This window comes from Schistocerca americana, chromosome 3, assembly GCF_021461395.2.
Source record: "Schistocerca americana isolate TAMUIC-IGC-003095 chromosome 3, iqSchAmer2.1, whole genome shotgun sequence".
Lineage (NCBI taxonomy): Eukaryota > Metazoa > Arthropoda > Insecta > Orthoptera > Acrididae > Schistocerca > Schistocerca americana.
Window position 1 is genome coordinate 503,794,308 of NC_060121.1, and position 21,883 is coordinate 503,816,190.

A 21,883-nucleotide genomic window follows, 5' to 3' on the forward strand; every position below is an offset into this window, starting at 1 on the left:
TTCCGTTATTTACAATGTCCATAAACCTGATTAAAAAATATAATACTGGCCTTTGTGAAATAACTGTACAGCTCTTTAAAGGACTCCCACTCCACTTGTATTTATCCAAAGGATGATTCGTTAGTAAGACAAAAATGTGTACTTTAATGCAAATACTTGATCTTTATGAGATCTGAACTGGTTTCCGGAAACACACACTCCGCAAGTAAACTTAAATTTATGTGGCGTGCAAAAGGAATTTCTTCGTCGAATTTTTCAGTTGAATCGAAGTAACAACAGGCAAATTTTTTCAACAGTTTGTTCTTCAGCTCATAATAGCAATTTGAGAATATGATGGTATAGAGAAATAATTTATCACTCTTGAAATTTCCAGAACGTCGGTCAGACAACAGTGGAATTACTCAATCTCGATTTACACTCTTTCTCACTAAATCATTACAAATATTTGTATAATACATTGTAGCAAAATAAATATCTTACGACAATAGTTCGTTTGGACGGAGCAGTGTATAGAGACAATTTTCTCGTTATGTCACAAAGTTCGGACGGCAACAACCAGAAGATCATAACGCGTTGATCTGGAAGAAGCTACGCGTTGCTCTCTGTACTTTGGAACATCACGTGAAATGAGTGTTCGAGTTCTGTAGAGAACGACATTGTGTGCTCCAGAGTAGCCGGACGCAGCCGACAGGGTCGTCGTTTGCCATCTACTGCGCCGCAGCCGCGTAGTCAAAAGGACAGCAAAGGTGTCATCAAATCAATTGCGCAGGCGTCGCAAACTTCAAAAGTAACTAGGTTATCACAAGGCACAAGTTACAATAATTAGAAACAAATAACCGCAAATATTCACATCTCTTGAACTGTGAAATGGAATTTTTACAAGACACCCACTGCCCTACACTTTGTTTCTCAATGAAGATTGTAGAGTGCCGTTGACGACCACCTTGACTGAGGACCTATGTAATCTGCAAGATCATGATTTTTTTGTCACGAGATACGGAAATTTGATTTCCATTAATCAGCTGCTATAGAAATTCACGTGACAGACTGCCTGACAAATAAAACGTCGTTGCTTAACGTGGTATGAAGTATCATCGCAGCTATAAGACGTCTGACACAGTAGTCTCACAACACTATTGGTGATTTTAAACTGGCTCCTACTGTATTTTAGTATACACAAAGAGGCATAATTAAAACTGATGAAATGAGATTGCAAATGAAAATAACGTGAGCTCAATCTTTCAGCTTCTGTTCGCAATTCCCAGTCACTGCGGTCACTTCACATTACATCGAGGCTAGTAAACGATTTAGTATGACTGGGTAGATCTGCGATTTCATTATTAATTTGTATTTGAGGGTACACCGTTCTAAGACTACGCTGTCTTAAACCCAGCAAGTTTCTGTGAAATACCGAAGTTCTATGATCGTTTCAAGTTTTACTATTTTCTGTTTAATATTTTCGAAAGCTAAAAAGAGACACTTTGATACGCTTCTGATATTGTTACAAGGAGCAGAAAAAACTTTTTATGTGTGCTTAACAGAGATGGCTTGGTAGCGTAGTTATAAACAGACAATTTTAGCTGTGGATGGAAGTGTGTATGTGTGTGTGTGTGGGGGGGGGGGGGGGGGGGAGATTTTACTGTTTATTGTCGGCTTACGCTAAACTGTTATTTCCCCGCAAGACAACGAGCTCACGTTCAAATTGAAACAACTGCCTTTAAAAAATGTATATAATCCTACAGAAATTGTAATGAGCTAAACGGAAATCATTTCGAAGACCACATCTTTGTAACTCGATCGAAAGCACAGTTTTGAGCGGAATATTCATATAAACACATGCTCCGTCCTCAGAGGTCCTCGATATTCAGGTACTTCCCACTGCCAGGAGTAGAAAATGTGCAGATAGTATAAAATTAACAGTTAGTTGCTTATTGTTAATTGTTCACGATTCTTCTTTACTTCAATTTCAAATAATCCATCGCTAGCGTTAGCTGTTGTAGATACGTGTTAATCAATGCTGTTTCCTGCGTAGAAACATGTACTAAAGAGTATCATGTAGAGTAGTAGCGCCAACTGGAGAGAGGAGGCACTTCAAATGGGGTACATGTGACGGAATAAGCAATGCATCGTCCCCTTGTCTATCAAAGGCTAATATATAGAGAATTCAACAACATCTGTTTTCTATGATTCTACTGCAATCGTACAAGAGACGTTCGCAATTACGTGAAATAATAACAAGAGCATCTTTTAGTGTTACCTCATGGAAGCTCAGAACGTCAGCGTCTTTTAACAATGCACAACATTACCAAGCGAGCTACATAACGCAGTAGAATTGGTGACGGCTTTTTAAACAAAAACTAGATAGTAAAAGTAAACAAAGAATGATGAGTCAATTCAGTAACTACGGCTTTGTCATTCTTGGTAGTTTCAAACAGCGACTTCTCGAAAGAGGCCTCACACAGAGCATGTGTGTATATGTTATTTTCCTTACTATCATCTCTTAATGTGTGTTATTTGTTTCCTGAAATAGATCATTTGTGGATACGAAAGTTTGCGAGTTCGTTCAATACACCTTACAGAAACATCGTTGTGCCACTATTAAGTACATACAGGGTGAATCAGGATGGAAGTTACAGGCTTTGATGGGTGATAGTATTAGTGATTCTGAACAAAAAGCTTCATATGGACATATGCCCTATTCCGAATGGTTTCCGAGACAGAACAAATTTAATATTACTTTTGAAGGTTTATCTTCAATACTCGTAAACCGCAGCCTCCAGCGAAAACGTGTCGCAGTGCAAAATTCAACTAAAATTTCCTACAAAATGGGTCCTATTCGTTTCTTCTTTAACACTAATAGTATGTGCCAAGAGAGCGCGACAATATAGAAAATCTCACGCTACGCGCATGCGCCTTAGCTTAGGTACTCCTAGTAGGTTAATTTGAGGTAGTTTCCCGAATTTGCAGGTCGCAAGTGTCCTGCCTCGAATTGTTCGTCTCATCTTCCTCTACACGACTGTGGTACATTGTAAACAATGACAATGATTGAATAATATAAAAAATAACGATATGGGGAAGAGATTTGTAGCTAGAGACGCGTGTACATTGAGGTAATCTTGTATCTGTGGTCGTTATCTCTAACTTCAGCCTGCTTCACACCGATAGTTGCCTACTATGATGCGAGTACAGCTAGTGAGAAGAACAAGGAGCAATTATTTTAGTTTCTTAGAAATATCTTTTTTCCTCCTAAAAGGAAGTTTTTGTGTTCTTAATTTAATGTTATTTCAGCTATATATGCACAAATGAAATTAAAATTAAGTATTTAATAATTATGATAGGCATTTATCTCAATAACCGTGCTGTGAATTTTCCCGCCGTTTTATTATTTCAGGTTACGTTAATGATTTATTGAAGTAGGACAAAAATTGTACCTTGACCTAGTTGGTGATATTGGCCCATGATCATGACGCAAGATACGTTGTAATAGTCATTTACAATAGGGCAATATAGATTAATAATATAAAAATGCTACGTAGGCTTAAACATTGAAAGTAATTTGTTGGTTTTGAACGTTTATTAACATGAATGTTCGGCCTAATTTGTTAACCAGAAAAATTGCTTTTATGTGTGCTTATTATGATGTTCAGTCTATTTTCAGTGAAGTGTGTTCATGTGACTTATCCACCTTTTTTAAGCTGTGGTTCATGGTTCAAGACCACATTGCACCTTGAGCCAAATACAGAATTTGGAAAAATTATCTCTATGATGCAGCCTTTTAATAAATTTATTACACATTGTGGTTCATTCGATGGGACATAACGTAAGTAATTAAATGGTTGAATAAGCACATTTATAACCCAGTTATAGCGTCTGATGTGGCGCTGCAAGGAAAACATACGCAAGGTACGATCCCTACTCCAACATTAAATGTGTTCTTTCTAGGAAACTATTCGGAATAGCGCATACGTCATTATGAAGTTTTTCGTTCTGCATCACTATACTATCACCTCTAGAACTATGTACCTTTCCCCCTGATTCACCCTGCATACCTGATTGAAATATGACTGCAGATTATGAAATTTGCAGGATTGTTAACTCATTACAAGTTCAGGAGATAGATATCGATATATTAGCACTTAAAAGTTGTATGAGAAGAATTATTCTTTTATTCTTCAGGAAACGTTGAGTACCAATTTGGAAGTACAGAAAAAAATTTTTTTTTCGTGTGTGACAGACTTGTTAGGACCTCAGACTATAGGTTTCGCTCAGCAACGACTATCTTCAGAAATGTTTTAAAAACATTTCCTAGTATAAAGGAGCCATAGTGGCATCGTCAAAAGATAAACAAAAATCAGCTCAGCATCATAGCGCGACGATGCTGAGCTCAATCACAGTTGGAATTAAAGAAATATGTTCTACACTTTCTGGATGACTGTTCGATTCGCGACCATACCGCAGCTGTGAAATTAGGAAGTATACGGTATCTGCGAGAAAGGAAGTAGTGTGCGAGCCTGTGTTAGATACTTGATAGTCAGTTGAAAAGGTATGACGTAGTCTCAGGCTGGTGTCCGGCTACTCTTGGTTGCTCCCAGTATTCATATTCTCCCAGTGAATGCAAACGACCGTCAGCGTGTGTAGTGGAGCAATAATGCGTAAGAGTGACACTCAGGTCTCGTGTCAAGACCTGGTCGTCAGGTCGAGGGGCGTCGTCCTCGCGGCCGGCGTCTGTGACGCTGAAGCGTCGACGGCGCTGTCTTCACTCTCCGTCGCCTTGCCGTTGCTGTCTTCTGCGCCAGAGAAGGCAGCGTCGCTGCCACAGTCCTGTGCTACCGCCGCACCACCACTGGCAGGGGACGAGGATCCGGAGCTGCACGACCTGGTCGAGCCTTCGCCCTTCTCGTCGCCCTTCACTGACAGGTCGATGGGCTGCTCCTGGACGGGACCCAGCGACAACAGCGCCACTGCGGACTTCTCGCCTTCCTGCTGCCGGTTGAGAGGCCCCTTGTGCCTCGCGTTAGGCGGTGGGGGAGACGACGTCGCCGAGGAGCAAGAAGACGGCGACGACAGCCTGGCCTCGAGTGCTAGGGGCCGCTGGTGTTGCACGGGCCTGGGGGTCTGCAGGGACTGCACGAAGGGGAGGAAGAAGTTGCGGTGAGGCGACGGCGCGTGGTAGAAGGCTGCGGCGGCGGCTGCGGCGGCGGCTGCGGCGGCAACACCCCCACCCCCCGCAGCCGCCGACGTCTGCTGGAAGGGCGACGCCAGGAAGGGCAGGGCGAAGGGCGGCACGCCGGGGTGCGAGTGCGGAGGCACGAGCAGCGAGCTTCTCGCCGCCCACAGAGCCGCCGCCGCCGCCGCGTCCTGAGACCCGAAGCCGCCCTGCTGCTGCGCGTGCGCGAAACCCCTCAGTGGCATCGGAGCTGGCGACGGCGTCGTGTCCCTCTGGTGCTGCTTGTCAGGAAATACGTTGTTGTTGTCGGCGTCGGCGGCGTGCCTCACCCGCGAGGCGTCTCCCCACAGGAGGGGCTTGGCCTTGCCCAGAGAGCTGGCGGGCCCCGGAGGCTCCAGAGGGTGCGGCAGCGGCGGCGGCGGCGGCAGCGGCAGCGGCAGCGGCTGGTGGTCCTGCTGCTGGCGCTGCTCCTGCATCAGGCAGTGCAGCTTGAACCAGTTGGAGCGCCGGCCGTAGCGGGAGCCGCTCTTGGACATGCCCACCAGCAGGCACTTGCGCAGCCGACACGCCTTGCACGACGTCCGGTTCTTCTTGTTGATCACGCACTCCCCGTTGTTCTTGCACTCGGAGATGGAACCGAGGTTATTGTACGTCCGGCCGAAGAAAGACTGTGAACAGAAACGAAATTCGAGTTAGCGTCTGTTAGGCTAGGCGCAAATTGAGACGCGTATAGCGCCTGTGGCGGGACGCAGCGCAGCGCGCGTTTTTATACCTTCACAGGTTCAAATGGGACCGCGCAAATTGGGACGTGACGCGACTGGGACGCGACACGCGCCTGCGCCGGGTCGCGCGGCGCATTGTAGTTGCGGCACAGTTTCTCGCGCCGCGCGTCGCACGAGCACGGCGTGAGGGGTGAGGCGGGGAGCTTCAGGGCGGTCCTGCCGTATGCTCCCTTTAGCACGGCGCATATGGGCAGCGAAAGTATTGCCCGTCCGAAAAATACAGCCTTATCGTATACTGAATTTTATTATCACTGAGTAGTGCTTCGTTTTTCGCCGTTTAAGCGCTCCATCTCTTTTCATTAGCACGTTATAGTTTTCAGTTACAAATCCCTGCACTGTGCTTTTGTTTTGTTTCTTCTTTTGTCAACGACAATGTACAGTTCAGCAACTGGTGAGCTATTAGCCACTGGGATTATATCGTCTGCCTCCACAAAGTTTTCAGATCGTAAGAAAGGACAGACGATTCATCCTGAAGGTAGCGAACAAGGAAGTAACGAATCTTATGAAATCATGTGACTTAGAAGCAAGGCAGGAAAGCAAAACAAGGTTACCTACTTGCTACCTGTTATGCTGACGTATCTCTACGATCTGTTACAAAAGCTACGGTCGCAGGTTCGAATCCTGCCTCGGGCATGGATGTGTGTGATGTCCTTAGGTTAGTTAGGTTTAAGTAGTTCTTAGTTATAGGTGACTGATGACCTCAGAAGTTAAGTCCTATTGTGCTCAGAGCCATTTGAACCATTTTTTGTTGCAAAAAGTCGAAAAGGTGTAGTTTCCACACATATGACCCCTTTTTGCTTCTGGTAAAAAGCGTCTAAGATATGAAGTACATGAGTTTCACTATCGTTACTTGGGTATTGATGTAATAAGAGACATCATACTATGTACATGTGGACATCACAGTCGGTCGCTGTGGCCGAGCGGTTCTAGGTGCTTCAGTCTGGAGCAGCGCGACTGCTACGGTCGCAGGTTCGAATCCTGCCTCGGGCATGGATGAATGTGATGTCCTTAGGTTAGTTAGGTTTAAGTAGTTCTAAGTTCTAGGGGACTGATGACCTTAGATGTTAAGTCTCATAGTGCTCAGAGTCATTTGAACCATTTTTGGACATCACATTTGTGGTGAACCGCCAGACACCACACTTGCTAGGTAGTAGCCTTTAAATCGGCCGCGGTCCGTTGGTATACGTCGGACCCGCGTGTCGCCACTATCAGTGATTGCAGACCGAGCGCCGCCACACGGCAGGTCTAGAGATACTTCCTGGCACTCGCCCCAGTTGTACAACCGACTTTGCTAGCGATGGTTCACTGACAAAATACGCTCTCATTTGCCGAGACGATAATTAGCATAGCCTTCAGCTACGTCATTTGCTACGACCTAGCAAGGCGCCATTACCAGTTACTATTGATACTGTGCATAATGTACCGTCAAGAGCGACGTTCACCATTAATGGATTAAAGTTAAGTATTCCACCAGCTACGTCCGTTTTTTCTAAAGTCTAATTTCCTTGTCCTGTTCCAGACCTCACGCCAGCCTGCGTGAGCTAAAACGCGTGCCTTTCGGCTTCCTCTAGTACCTGGTGTTGGCTCTCCTGCCAACCCACAACAACATTTCCACTGCAAGCTAGAAACAGTCGAAAAACAATCACAAATAACAATGTTTTAACTGTCTCGCCGTGATGAGGAAAAGCATTTCAGTTGTTGCACGCACGTTATCAGCATTAATAAACTAATTATATAACAGGCTACACAATGCAAAAAATGCTCGGTATATTGCGAAAGTAGGAATATCCTAAAACAGTGTGGGGATTAGATATATTTAATTTGTTGAAATGTACTGCTGAGAAAGGCAGATCTACTTTCATGACAATGGCCGGCCGGAGTGGCCGAGCAGTTAAAGGCGCTACAGTCTGGAACCGCACGACCGCTACGGTCGCAGGTTCGAATCCTGCCTCGGGCATGGATGTGTGTGATGTACTTAGGTTAGTTAGGTTTAAGTAGTTATAAGTTCTAGGGGACTTATGACCAGCAGTTGAGTCCCATAGTGCTCAGAGCCATTTGAACCATTTTTGTTTTTCATGACACTGTTTTTCGAACTTCAGTTCACAAGGCACACATGGCTAGCATTCCCGTCACGCGCATTATCCTCCGCTGCTGACAATACACTGACCATTGTGTTGTGCGACAGATCAATTGTTTATTTTTCTGAGTAACAACTATTTTATTCGCTATCACACATTGTCAGTTTGGCAAGCCGTAAGTGAGTAACCAGCATCTGGCATGTGCCTATCATTCCGCCTGAAGGAACGCTCATGGTTATTTTAATACTGCTCTGATCAAGGGAAGGAATAAAATCCATTGGTAAGTTGCCATTCCAGTCGCTCAGTGTTAAGATACTATGGGTTACGGGGATTCAACCAAAACTCCAACAGAATTGGCAATTTATTTTTGAGTCAGTTGTTAACCTTTTGTCATCCGAAAAAACATCACCATTTATGAGAAACGGCCACATTCCTCTTGTACCCAGATTTAATTGTTCTTCCTTTGCCAAAACACAGTATAATTTGCAAGTACTCAACTTAGCTATTGCGACACAATTCTGAAACAGAATGCTTCATTAAACAAGTAATAGGCAATCACAGACCTCAAGAGCTTACGAGAAACGTCGTAGTGTCGGTTTGCAGTAACATAAGAGAAGAAATTTCATCTTTATTTTCATACTAGGAAACTCTTGCTTCGCCAGCTGTCGATAAATCTTAAAAAATTACAATCACTGGAGTGAAAAATAAAACGGGAAGTACTGATATATCGCCATAGATAAGAAAGTTCCATGTGTTTACGAATTGGCAACATACTCTCCTCCTTCTGTCATATCATTCGCCAAACTTTCGTTTCGATGTCTCGAGCGGTTTAGAAGACATGAGAGATGTTGCGAGTGTTCCATTTTCTCGAGATCGGAGGCAGACAGAGATCTCCTCCCAAATCTAAACAAAAATTCAACATGTTAGCTACGCAGCAACATATAGTGTACTACGCACAAAACGCAAAATCATAGCGACCCCTAATTTTAATTGCTAACTTTCGGAATTTTGCGCAGCGTCTTACTAAAATGTGTATACCACAAGAAGCATTAGCGAGATGATGGGCACTTCGCAACGAATCTGACATATAACGCGACAAGCAAGGTAAAAATGAAATATTTGTACTGAATAGTTTCTGTAGATTCGTTTCAGAAAGATTACAGTGCGCGCGCGCTTCATTTCTGTCAGCGCACAGCGTCGTCAACCGGCGCGTGCAAATACGTGTATGCGTTGGACCCGCGTGACATGTGCGGAACGTGCACGTCGCGCTGTAGTGTCGTGTCGTGTCGCGCCTCACGTACTTTACACGTCTCAATTTGCACTTAGCCTTATTGCGCACAGGCTAGCGCGCATTTATCATTGACAACTCCACCAATGAGTACTATGGGTATGGCAAGAGGAACATGCCCTGTCAACGAACTTACCGGCATCTCTTGTTATGAGGACTATGGCTATGGCAGTAGCAACGTGTCCCGCTGGCGGCCTCATCGGAAACCCTATCCATGATAACGAAATTGAAATTGTGGCACATTCAGTGGCGACAAGTGAAAATTTGTGCCAGCCGGGACTCGAACCCCTATTTTCCACTTTTACACAAGAGACCTTGACCACTTCGACTATCTGAGCATGCTTCACGTCCGACCCATATACCAAACTTACCGTACACTACATACATGTCCGAAAGAGGCGACACTACACAAGTAAAATATAAGTATGTACACTTTGAGGGTAATTAATGATCGTTCAGTGCAGATAAACTCTGCATCTGACATCTTGCGAAATTCAGGCTGCGAGCAATGAGTGTGATTGGCAGGGGATGCTACGTATATAGTGTGCGACAAATCAGGAATTCTGACTGGACGAGAAGCGTGTTCAGATAACCGAAGCACTTAACGGGAGTTCTAGCGTAAAGCGGGAAGTCGGTCCGGCATAAATTTTTCATTTGGCGCCATCGAATTTATTTCAGTGCCCTATTGCGGCTAACGTGCGAATTTCAACTTCAGCTACAGGATCAAAAACGAATGGTGTTAGATACTACACATATAAATGACGACTACGACTATGACTGCCCGCCCGGTTGGCCGTGCGGTATCACGTACTGCTTTCCGGGCGGGAAGGAGCGCCTGGTCCCCGGCACAAATCTGCCCGGCAGATTTGTGTCGAGGTCCGGTGAACCGGCCAGTATGTGGATGGTTTTTAGGCGGTTTTCCATCTGCCTCGCCGAATGCGGGCTGGTTCTCCTTACTCCGCGTCAGTTACACTATGTCGGCGACTGCTCCGCAAACAAGTTCTCCACGTACGCGTACACCACCATTACTCTACCACGCAAACATAGGGGTTACACTCGTCTGCTGTGAGACATTCCCTGGGGGGTCCAACAGGGGCCGAACCGCACAATAACCCTGGGTTCGCTGTGGGGCGGCGGAGGGGTGGACTGCGGTAGTGATCGTGGGGTTGCGGACCACTTCGGCTGCGGCGGGGACGGAGCCTCTCCGTCATTTCTAGGTCCCCGGTTTACATACAATACAATACAATACAATGACTATGACTGTGGAATATAATGAGACAGATGAAATACCATCAGCCATCAAGAACATTGTAATAATCCCATTTACAGAGAAAACAAGTCACGCTTACAAGAAAAATAACACGAATTAATTACCGAAAAAGCGACAGTCTGCCTGAAGCGAACCTCCTGGATGATCAGTTTGCATTCCGTAGAAGAGTGGAATTACACGTGGCAACACTGAGTTTCTTGCAGTTCTCATTTCTGCTACATCTCATTACTTTCGACATTCTTCGACTTACTCTCAATCCATGTTCTGTACTCATTAGACTGTTCAGTCCATTCAGCATATCATGTAATTCTTCTTCAATTTCTCTCAGGACAGCAGTGTCATCAGCGAATCGTATCATAGTTATCCCTTCACATTGCATTTCGGTTCCACTTCTGAGCCTTTCTTTATTTCCATCATTGCTTCTTCGACGTACAGACTGAAAAGTAGGGGGGAGACTACATTCCTGTCTTATGCCCTTTTTAATCTGAGCTCTTCGTTCTTGGTCGTCCACTCTTATCATTCCCTCTTGGCTCCTGTACATACAGTATACTACGTCTTTCCCTATAACATACCCTTATTTTTCTCAGAATTTCCAACTTCTTGCACCATTTTACATTGTCGAACGCTTTATCCAGGTTGACAAATCCTATGAACGTGTCTTGATTTTGTCTTTAGTCCTGCTTCCATTATCAAACTCAACGTCAGAATTGCCTCATTGGTTCCTTTACCTTTCCTAAAGCCAAACTCATCGTCATCCAGCACATCCTCAGTTTTCTTTTCCATTCTTCTGCATATTATTCCTGTCAGCAACTAGTATGCATGGGCTTTTAAGCTGATAGTGCGGTAATTCTCGCACTTGCCAGCTCCTGCAGTCTTCGGTACTGTATGGATGATATTTTTCCGAAAGTCAGATGGTATGTCCCCAGACTCATACATTCTACACACTAGCGTGAATAGTCGTTTCGTTGCCACTTCTCCCAACTATTTTACAAATTCTGATGGAATGTTATCTATCCCTACTGCTTTATGTGATCTTAAGTCCTCCAAAGCTCTCTTGAATTCTGTTTAAATCGACTCATGTTGCTTCTTCTATCGCATCAGACATATCTTCCTCCTCATAGAGGCTTTCGGTGTACTCCTTCTGCCTAACCGCTCTGTCCTTTGCCTTTAATAGTAGAATTTCCATTGCACTCTTAATGTTACCACTCTCGCTCTTTGTTTCAGCGAAGGTTGTTTTGACTTCCATACACGCTAAGTCAGTCTTTTCTACATTCTTTTTCGATTTCTTCACATCTTTCATGCAGTCATTTCGTCTTAGCTTTCCTGCACTTCTTATTTATTTCATTCCACGGCGACTTGTATCTCTGTATTCCTTAATTTCCCTGAACATTTTTGTGCTTTCTCCTTTCATCGATCAACTGAAGTATTTCTTCTGTTATCCATGGTTTCTTCGCAGTTACCTTCTCTGTATCTCTGTTCTTCTTTCCAACTACTGTGATCGTCCTTTTTAGGGATGTCCAGTCCTCTTCAACTGTACTGCCTATTGCGCTATTTCTTATTGCTGTATCTATAGCCTTAAAGACCTTGTAGCATATCTCGTCATTCCTTAGTACATCTGTATCTCACTTCTTTGTGTAGTGATTCTTCCTGACTAATCCCTTAAACTTCAGTCCCCCATGTCTGAGGGCAATAGGGATAAAATGCAGGAAGTGAAAGCCTATACAGAAACTTGTACAGAAACGAGATGGCAGTCACAAAGGGGGCCCAGCGAAGGAGTTCCTGATTCAAAATTAAATATCTCGGAAACTAAGATCAATAGACGAGTCAACAAACGGTATGTTTGTAGTGAAATCTGTATAAATGTTATGCAGAAGTTGTATATAGTTTCGAAATAGTTCGAAAATGTGTTGCGAGGTGGCGCCATAATCGTAATATGTAGTGCTACAGCTCAGAGCGATCAGTTCCACAGCTGAAACAGAGAAGGTGGTTAGCATACCGAAGAAAGAGGTTGAAATCAAACAAGTCGGTGTTTTCAAACACAATTTAATGTTCTTAAAGGAGGCGGTGCGAAAACGGTTCACGAGCTCTTCACCAAAGCTCTTGGCAAGCTCTTCCAATGGTCAGGCTCTATGGCTGATGATGTAGCAGGTAATCTTGGCCTCTGGTAAGTAGTGGGTTAAAGGGAGTTATACATCACTTTCTTTGTGCAAGTTTCACATATTCAGGGGCAAGCATACATTCAAGGGCCAATTATCCCTCCACTCCTCCCCTCAACTACTGTTGTGATAATAGATTTATGTCCCTATGGGGGTTGATTTATGACCCCCTGGAGTAAACCATCCTTCTGAGAAGCTCCCACCTTTCCGCCTCCCCTCCTACTCGCCCACCTTCCCCCCCTCTCTCTCTCTGAGGAAAGGGATGTTAACCCTGGGACTCTTTTTCATCAGCCCCTACCCAGTTCAGTTCTGAGCCACTTTTCTCCCCTCTGGGAAATCCCCAGGCTTCATCCCTCTCCTCCCTCCCTTCCCCTCCAGTAAACCCTGTGCAACTATTGATATCAAAAATTCGTAGGAAATCGTTCAGTTACAGAACTTCCACTCTTACCAATTGTTGGATACTGGTTCAGTTAGGTCAAATTACTTTACTGCCCCGATCACTTAATCCCTGAATTTACCACTACCTTCTGGAAATATTGACACACCTTTGACTAAATGACTCAGCTGAATTGTATGCTACAGCTGAGATGCGTATTTGTTGGGAAATATATCATCAAATTGTTAGACTATTTTGCAGGTATAAACAGCTCCCTAAAGTCAGTCACCATCCTAAACATACCTGGTGAAAAATAAAACCATACTTGTGTTGCTGTGCGCGCTGTCTGTCGACTGCAGGAAGCATCCATATCACCTAGGCTCCATGCACCACCGCCACCAGTGGAGATTCGAAATGGGGGGGAACAGAGAATTCCTCTCTCACCTACTTGTCAGGAAAATCTTAGAGATCATCAATTAAAAAGTCACATACCACTCGAAACTGAACTGACAAATTTCCTATTTTTTAGCACTGGTGCTTCAAATACACACATTGAAAAATATCCTATAATTTGAGAGCATGGTGGCCAGAATCGGCATTAGCGTTGCAAACACCGCCACGCGGGAGCTCTCGTGCAATACTACACTCCTGGAAATTGAAATAAGAACACCGTGAATTCATTGTCCCAGGAAGGGGAAACTTTATTGACACATTCCTGGGGTCAGATACATCACATGATCACACTGACAGAACCACAGGCACATAGACACAGGCAACAGAGCATGCATAATGTCGGCACTAGTACAGTGTATATCCACCTTTCGCAGCAATGCAGGCTGCTATTCTCCCATGGAGACGATCGTAGAGATGCTGGATGTAGTCCTGTGGAACGGCTTGCCATGCCATTTCCACCTGGCGCCTCAGTTGGACCAGCGTTCGTGCTGGACGTGCAGACCGCGTGAGACGACGCTTCATCCAGTCCCAAACATGCTCAATGGGAGACAGATCCGGAGATTTTGCTGGCCAGGGTAGTTGACTTACACCTTCTAGAGCACGTTGGGTGGCTCGGGATACATGCGGACGTGCATTGTCCTGTTGGAACAGCAAGTTCCCTTGCCGGTCTAGGAATGGTAGAACGATGGGTTCGATGACGGTTTGGATGTACCGTGCACTATTCAGTGTCCCCTCGACGATCACCAGTGGTGTACGGCCAGTGTAGGAGATCGCTCCCCACACCATGATGCCGGGTGTTGGCCCTGTGTGCCTCGGTCGTATGCAGTCCTGATTGTGGCGCTCACCTGCACGGCGCCAAACACGCATACGACCATCATTGGCACCAAGGGAGAAGCGACTCTCATCGCTGAAGACGACACGTCTCCATTCGTCCCTCCATTCACGCCTGTCGTGACACCACTGGAGGCGGGCTGCACGATGTTGGGGCGTGAGCGGAAGACGGCCTAACGGTGTGCGGGACCGTAGCCCAGCTTCATGGAGACGGTTGCGAATGGTCCTCGCCGATACCCCAGGAGCAACAGTGTCCCTAATTTGCTGGGAAGTGGCGGTGCGGTCCCCTACGGCACTGCGTAGGATCCTACGGTCTTGGCGTGCATCCGTGCGTCGCTGCGGTCCGGTCCCAGGTCGACGGGCACGTGCTCCTTCCGCCGACCACTGGCGACAACATCGATGTACTGTGGAGACCTCACGCCCCACGTGTTGAGCAATTCGGCGGTACGTCCACCCGGCCTCCCGCATGCCCACTATACGCCCTCGCTCAAAGTCCGTCAACTGCACATACGGTTCACGTCCACGCTGTCGCGGCATGCTACCAGTGTTAAAGACTGCGATGGAGCTCCGTATGCCACGGCAAACTGGCTGACACTGACGGCGGCGGTGCACAAATGCTGCGCAGCTAGCGCCATTCGACGGCCAACACCGCGGTTCCTGGTGTGTCCGCTGTGACGTGCGTGTGATCATTGCTTCTACAGCCCTCTCGCAGTGTCCGGAGCAAGTATGGTGGGTCTGACACACCGGTGTCAATGTGTTCTTTTTTCCATTTCCAGGAGTGTATATGAGAATGTCAACACATTCGCCTGTTTACTAGTCTGTACTGCAGACCGCTCATTTCTGCTTCAACATTCATTGCATGAAAACATTTGCAAGAAGACATGTGCACCAATGAAGAAAAGCTGAGTATTACTATTTTTATATGGTAAGTGTAAAACAAACGCCTTAAAAGCAGTACAGAGGTAAAGGGCTATCTATCCCAATCGCCAGTGTCAGATGCGCCACGCAATTACACGAATTATTAAGACGCTAGTGCGGACAGGACAAGAAAGAACTGACAGAGAAGATGAAGAAGCTGTTCTGGCTACGACGTGTTAAATCCTCATAGTGGTACGAGGCATATTCCTAAGGGACGTGGAGTCAGCCACACGGGTGCGATTCGCATCTTACATCCACAGAATTTCCACCACTGTCATCTGTCTCTACATCAGGTACTCGACGACCGTGATTTCGAACGTGATACAGAATTTCATTGGTTTGCCCTTCAGCATCTGAGAGACGACCCTACGTTTTTGAGTGTGTGCTCTTTGCCGATGAAGCAATGTTTACTAACCACGCCATTGTAATTTTGTGTAACACGCACCAATGGGCAGCTGAAAATTCACGTTGGTATCGTCAGGTGAAACATCAACGATCGTGGAAGCGTAAACGTATGGTGTGGTTTGGCAATGTAATTACATTGTGGGACCATAATTCATCTCAGGCGTTTTAGTGGACATTCGTACACACACTTTCTGACGAGTATTCAGCTGGTTCTTTCTAAAAGAGGAACCACTGGACACTCGACAGTGAATGTTGGTGCAAAACGACGGATGTCCAGCTCACTCGTCCCGTGTTGTAATGCAAATACTGAATGAGAACTTTCCCTGGCGTTGGAGAAGACGTAATTCTGTTGTCGAATGGCCTGCGAGGTCCCCTGATTTGACTCCTCTTGATTTCTTCCTTTGCGGAGCACTCATTGATGCAGTCTATGTCGAAGTCCCAACCACACTAGACGTGCGTGATCTACCACACCATCCACTGTGATTTCATCTGCTCACGTTCTTTCGAAAGGCGATTGCAAATGTTCCTTTCACTCCATGGTCGAGAGTTTGAACACATGCTTGGATAAAGAATAAAATTATTTTTTTGGAAGAATGCTTATTTTGCAGTATTTTAATAAAATGTTTACTTCAACAAATGTATCCCATATGGTAGAATTTAAAGCAGTGTAGACAGAGACAGTTGTCAGACAGCATGTATTTTAACTCTAAGAAGCATACAGCCAGGTGCAGGAAAAGATAGAGCAAATCTTCCTTCTAACATTTAGATGTTTAATACAGTAGTTGCTTTTTGGAGGGTATAAGACCTTTTCATTTCTGAAGAATGAACAACTGATTTCTCTGTTACAGCTCACGTAAATTTGGCAAGATAGTCACACATGAAATAGTTTTCCTACACCTTTTGGCAAACGCTAGAATCTAGCCTATGACGTACTTCCACACACAACATTCATAGGTGAACGAGCATCTAGGTCGTAAGTTGGTTCAAGGGGAAATTACGCTTTATTCTCGCAGCGCAGGCCTGCCTTACAGTACACAACAAAGCAACCTGGATTGAGACGCCTGTTCAGCAGTGTTTACACCGAAAATGCCGATTCCAGCCTTCGTAACGTTCCATTCCACGATGTATCTCGAATATGTTTTACATCACGTTTCAGTTTCAACATTAAAAAACGCTATATCACTGTCTTCTCAAGGGCTATGGAATGCAGTTGTAAAAAGTATACGGTTTCAGTTTTAAAAAAAGACGTACTTACACTACTGGCCATTAAAATTACTACACCAAGAAGAAATGCAGATGATAAACGGGTATTCACTGGAAAAATATCTTATACTATAACTCACTTATGATTACATTTTCACGCAATTTGGGTGCATAGATACTGAGAAATCAGTACCCACCTCTGGCCGTAATAACGGCTTTGATACGCCTGGGCATTGAATCAAACAGAGCTTGGATGGCGTGTACAGGTACAGCTGCCCATGCAGCTTCTACACGATACCACAGTTCATCAAGAGTGGTGATTGGCGTATTGTGCCGAGCCAGTTGCTCGGCCACCATTGACCAGACGTTTTCAATTGGCGAGAGATCTGGAGAATGTACCGGCCAGGGCAGCAGTCGAACATTTTATGTATCCAGAAAGGCCGTACAGGACCTGCAACATGCGGTCATGCATTATCCTCCTGAAATGTAGGGTTTCGCAGGGATCGAATGAGGGTAGAGCCACGGGTCGTAACACACCTGAAATGTAACGTCCACTGTTCAATGTGCCGTCAATGCGAACAAGAGGTGACCGAGACGTGTAACCAATGACACCCCATACCATCACGCCGGGTGATACGCCAGTACGGCGATGACGAATACACGCTTCCAATGTGCGTTCACCGCGATGACGCCAAACACGGATGCGACCATCATGATGCTGTAAACAGAACCTAGATTCATCCGAAAAAATGACGTTTTGCAATTCGTGCAGCCAGGTTCGTTGTTGAGTACACCACCGCAGGTGCTCTTGTTTGTGATGCAGCGTCAAGGGTAACCGCAGCCATGGCCTCCGAGCTGATAGTCCATGCTGCTGCAAACGTCGTCTAACTGTTCGTGCAGATGGTTGTTGTTTTGCAAATATCCCCATCTGTTGACTCAGGGATCTAGACGTGGCTGCACGATCCGTTACAGCCATGCGGATAAGATGCCTGCCATCTCGACTGCTACGATAAACCGCAATCGCGATAGGCTACAATGCGACCTTTATCAATGTCGGAAACGTGATGTTACGCATTTCTCCTCCTCACACGAGGCATCACAACAACGTTTCACCAGGCAAGACCGGTCAACTGCTGTTTGTGTATGAGAAATCGGTTGGAAATTTTTCTCATGTCAGCACGTTGTAGGTGTCGCCACCGGCGCCAACCTTGTGTGAATACTCTGAAAAGCTAATCATTTGCATATCACAGCATGTTCTTCCTGCCGGTTAAATTTCGCGTCTGTAGCACGTCATCTTCGTGGTGTAGCAATTTTAATGGTCCGTAGTGTACTTTAATATCTCAGTTGACACCAGCGCTAAAAAAATTAGCCGAAGAAAAACATATATGCCCCTTGCCGACGTAACGTTTGCTGAAAATGGCGTTTAAATAAGTGTAGCCGTTCACGAAATAAAATGTGACTCACTCTGTATGTTAGGTCGCGCATGCACCGATGTTTCGGAATACAAGACCCTCCTCACGTGCTTCTCTAATCCCCACTACCCCAACGCTTCGACGTTACACTAAACATATCTGACGAAAAATCCTTCCGAGCACACACACTCGCGATCGCAAAACGCATGCTGCCCAACAACTGCAGGAGTGCCAAGAGCGACGACCGCGCCAGCTGTCAGAGGACTAGAGGTCTGCCAGCACTTTGGCCACACCAGCTGTAGCTGCTGCACGCCCATCTCTCGCTATCCACACACCTCCTCTAACAGACGCTCAGATGCCAGGGAGACTGTCACTGTGACCACCCGGCAGTCAATCCATCAGTTTATATGGGGGGGGGATAACGTCCAGTGCAAACGCTAACCATATTGAATTTTCTCAAATTTCCACATAAAAGTCAGAGAACATACGCAAGACACATGTCTGCTACTGTCACAGCTCAACCAGCATGCTAGTTAGTCCACTATTCACTGCGAGCGTCGCCCCTGGGACTTGTCCCCACAGTTGGGGGCAACACGTCGTCGCCTTTCTTCACTCCCGCAATTTTCTTTATATAAGGAAATAGCATCCTATACAGAAAAGGTCTGGTCACAGGATTACACTTCCATTATAGGATTTCATTTGTAGATGCTACTCTTGCTATCTTATATTGGGGAATCGAGACGAAACCACGACAAGTTACGTATTACAGTAGTGTTCATCGAACAGACTTGCCCAATATTCTCTGGTGCAATAAGCACACGACTTCTCACGAATCTGGAATAATATCCATAGTGTTGGGAAATGAGAAAAGGACAATTAATTATCGACGATTACGTAACTACCCTGAGAACTGAGCTAGTTACTGAGTGCTGATACACGTCGGGCTAAATTAAACAATATATTACACTGTTAATAATATTCCTACATTAGTTATTTCTCTTTTATGCTGAGAAGATGTTGACGAATATGCAACCCCTTCTGTTATCAGCAAACTGAAACGTTCTGAGAAATGTTTTCTAAATATGCCGCAAAAACCCAGTGAGCAATAGCAAAACGCCTGTCTGTTGACCACTCCATCCCAAATGTGTATGAGCCTACAAATATGGCTTCCTCTTAATATAGCGACCAGCAGATTTGTTCCTATTTAGTGGGTGGGCGCCTCGAGAACACAAATGGAAAGCTCTGGAGGGAAGGCAATAATCATCTCAAGGAACACTATTGACAAAATTTAGAAAACCAACATTTGAAGCTGACTGCAGAATGATTCTACACCAACCATCATACATTTTGTGTAAGGATCACGAAGATAAGATACGAGAAATTAGAGCTCATATGGTGGCTTACAGACAGTCTTCCTTCGCCCACTCTTTTTGCGAGTGGAACAGGAAAGGAAATGACTATTAGTGGTAGAGGGTACACACCGCCACGGACTGTACGATGACTTGTGAAGAACGCATACAGATTTAGTTGTAAATTTAGTCTACTCACTAAGATGTTAGTCCATCCATCTATGGGAATACAAAACTCACTGAAGAATGTTTCCTCTTGTTTATTGAGAAACAAATGGTTAAAATGGCTCTGAGCACTATGGGACTTAGCTGCTGAGGTCATCAGTCCCCTAGAACTTAGAACTACTTAAACCTAACTAACCTAAGGATATCACAAACAGGAGGCAGGATTCTACCCTGTGACCGTAGCGGTCGCGCGGTTCCAGACTGTAGCGACTAGAACCGCTCGGCCGCCCGGCCGGCTATTGAGAAAACAAAACATAGAACTTCTGCTCCTGATTGTTTCTTGGTAAAAATCTCTGTATTAGCCAATAACACAGGCCAACGATGGAAAAACTTTTTGCTGCAAATACCTTATTATTATGGTGGGAAATCCAAATATGATGCTTAAAAAACTGTATCAACCACCATTTCTTCACATTTTACAGCTAAATTTATTAAATAAAGCGACTTTTTAAAGACTTTAACAGCTATTATATAGTTAAAATAATTTAAAATGTAGGTGTAATGAATGTAGATGACGTTGGTAGCGCTGCTGAAAAACGTTTGCTCGCAAAAAAGGTCGATTCTGTTTTTGTGTTAACAGATAGTGTTTTGTTTACTGTCAACCTAACCTCACTTTCCCGTTTCCTGTACATGTGCTCAGAACAACGTCTAATCGTGTTTGTAAAAACTCTGCTGTCAGATTTTGTTATATTTGTGGTGAGTTTGTGATTAAAAACACCAAAGAAACAATATAGACATTGTAAAAAAAGTTTATCTATCATACTTTGGATCTAAACCTGTTGATCTAGATAAATCTTGGGCGCTGCATAAGGTATGTTATGTGTGTGTTGAAGGTCTGAGAAAATGGTCCAAAAAGGAGAGAAATGCCTTTATATTTGGTGTTCTTATGATATGAAGGAAGCCAAGAAATCATTCCGATGATTGCTATTTTTGCATTGTTCTTATTACTGGTCATAATTCGAGAAACAAGAAGGTAATAAGCTACCCTAACCTTCCGTCCGCTACCCGACCAGTAGGGAATGGTGTAGATTTGCCAGTTCCTGAACCACCAGGTGATTTAAATTCTATTTCAACAGAAGTATTTTGTGATGTACAATGTGATTTAGATAATCCAGATGATGATTTCCACTGTAATACAATAGATGTTTGATGTTAACTTTGAGTCCACAATGACCTTATATGAGAAAGATGCTTGGATATCATTCAAGCAAGTGGTTACAAAGTTCTTGGGACATGAAAGAGACCCAGAATATGTTTCTATTATAGCTACAATGTTAAAGAAGTTTAAAACTTTAGGATGTTTAGAAGCTGAAAGTTCACTTTTTGAACAGTCACCTTGAGTACTTCCCGGACAACATGGGAGATGTGGGTGAGGAGCAAGGAGAGAGTTTTCACCAGGACATTAAAGTGATGGAAAAACGCTGCCAAGGCCACTGAAACACCAACATGATGGGGGACTACTGTTTGTCACTTCACTGAGAAGTTCATCAAGTAACTCATCATAGAAAAGTTACACAAGAAACTTCAAAGAAAAAAGCGAAAGAAAATACAAACCAGTTTCAGCTGACAAGTGAAACCTCTATTAACACATATCATTGTTTTAAGTAGCTTACTGTAAATACAAACCATACTTGCATTGTAACAAAGCATTCACTAATTTCCTCGTTTGCCGTATAGCATAGGATTTTTATACTATATAGTAAAAAGCATATTGCTCGAAAACTATGGGTAATACCAAACATTAAGGCTAGACTTGGTTTCAGCTCATGAAAATCTATAAAGATCAGCTATCAAAGTAAAAAAAGTTTTTCAAAAAAGATTTTTCGTTGGCCTGTGAAATTTTCTCATCGCAGTCACATCGCAAAACATGTGTCAGAGCTGGTAATATATAGAGCACGAAACACATAGAAGAAGCGGTATAAAGCTCACCCCTCATCTCCCCTTTCGTTAGAGTAGCGATTCTGCCACAT

General features: G+C 44.5%; 1 protein-coding gene across 1 annotated transcript in view; it reads right to left on the reverse strand.

Moving 5' to 3' along the window:
• Positions 1 to 1,625: 1,625 nt before the first annotated feature.
• The window catches only part of LOC124606898 (zygotic gap protein knirps-like), a 435,411-nt gene continuing 415,153 nt past the window's right edge, over positions 1,626 to 21,883 (reverse strand). The window contains exon 3 of the mRNA XM_047138998.1: positions 1,626 to 5,835. Within this exon, the coding sequence (XP_046994954.1) occupies positions 4,678 to 5,835 (1,158 nt within the window). The 3' untranslated portion in view covers positions 1,626 to 4,677. The remainder of the gene's footprint in view (positions 5,836 to 21,883) is intronic.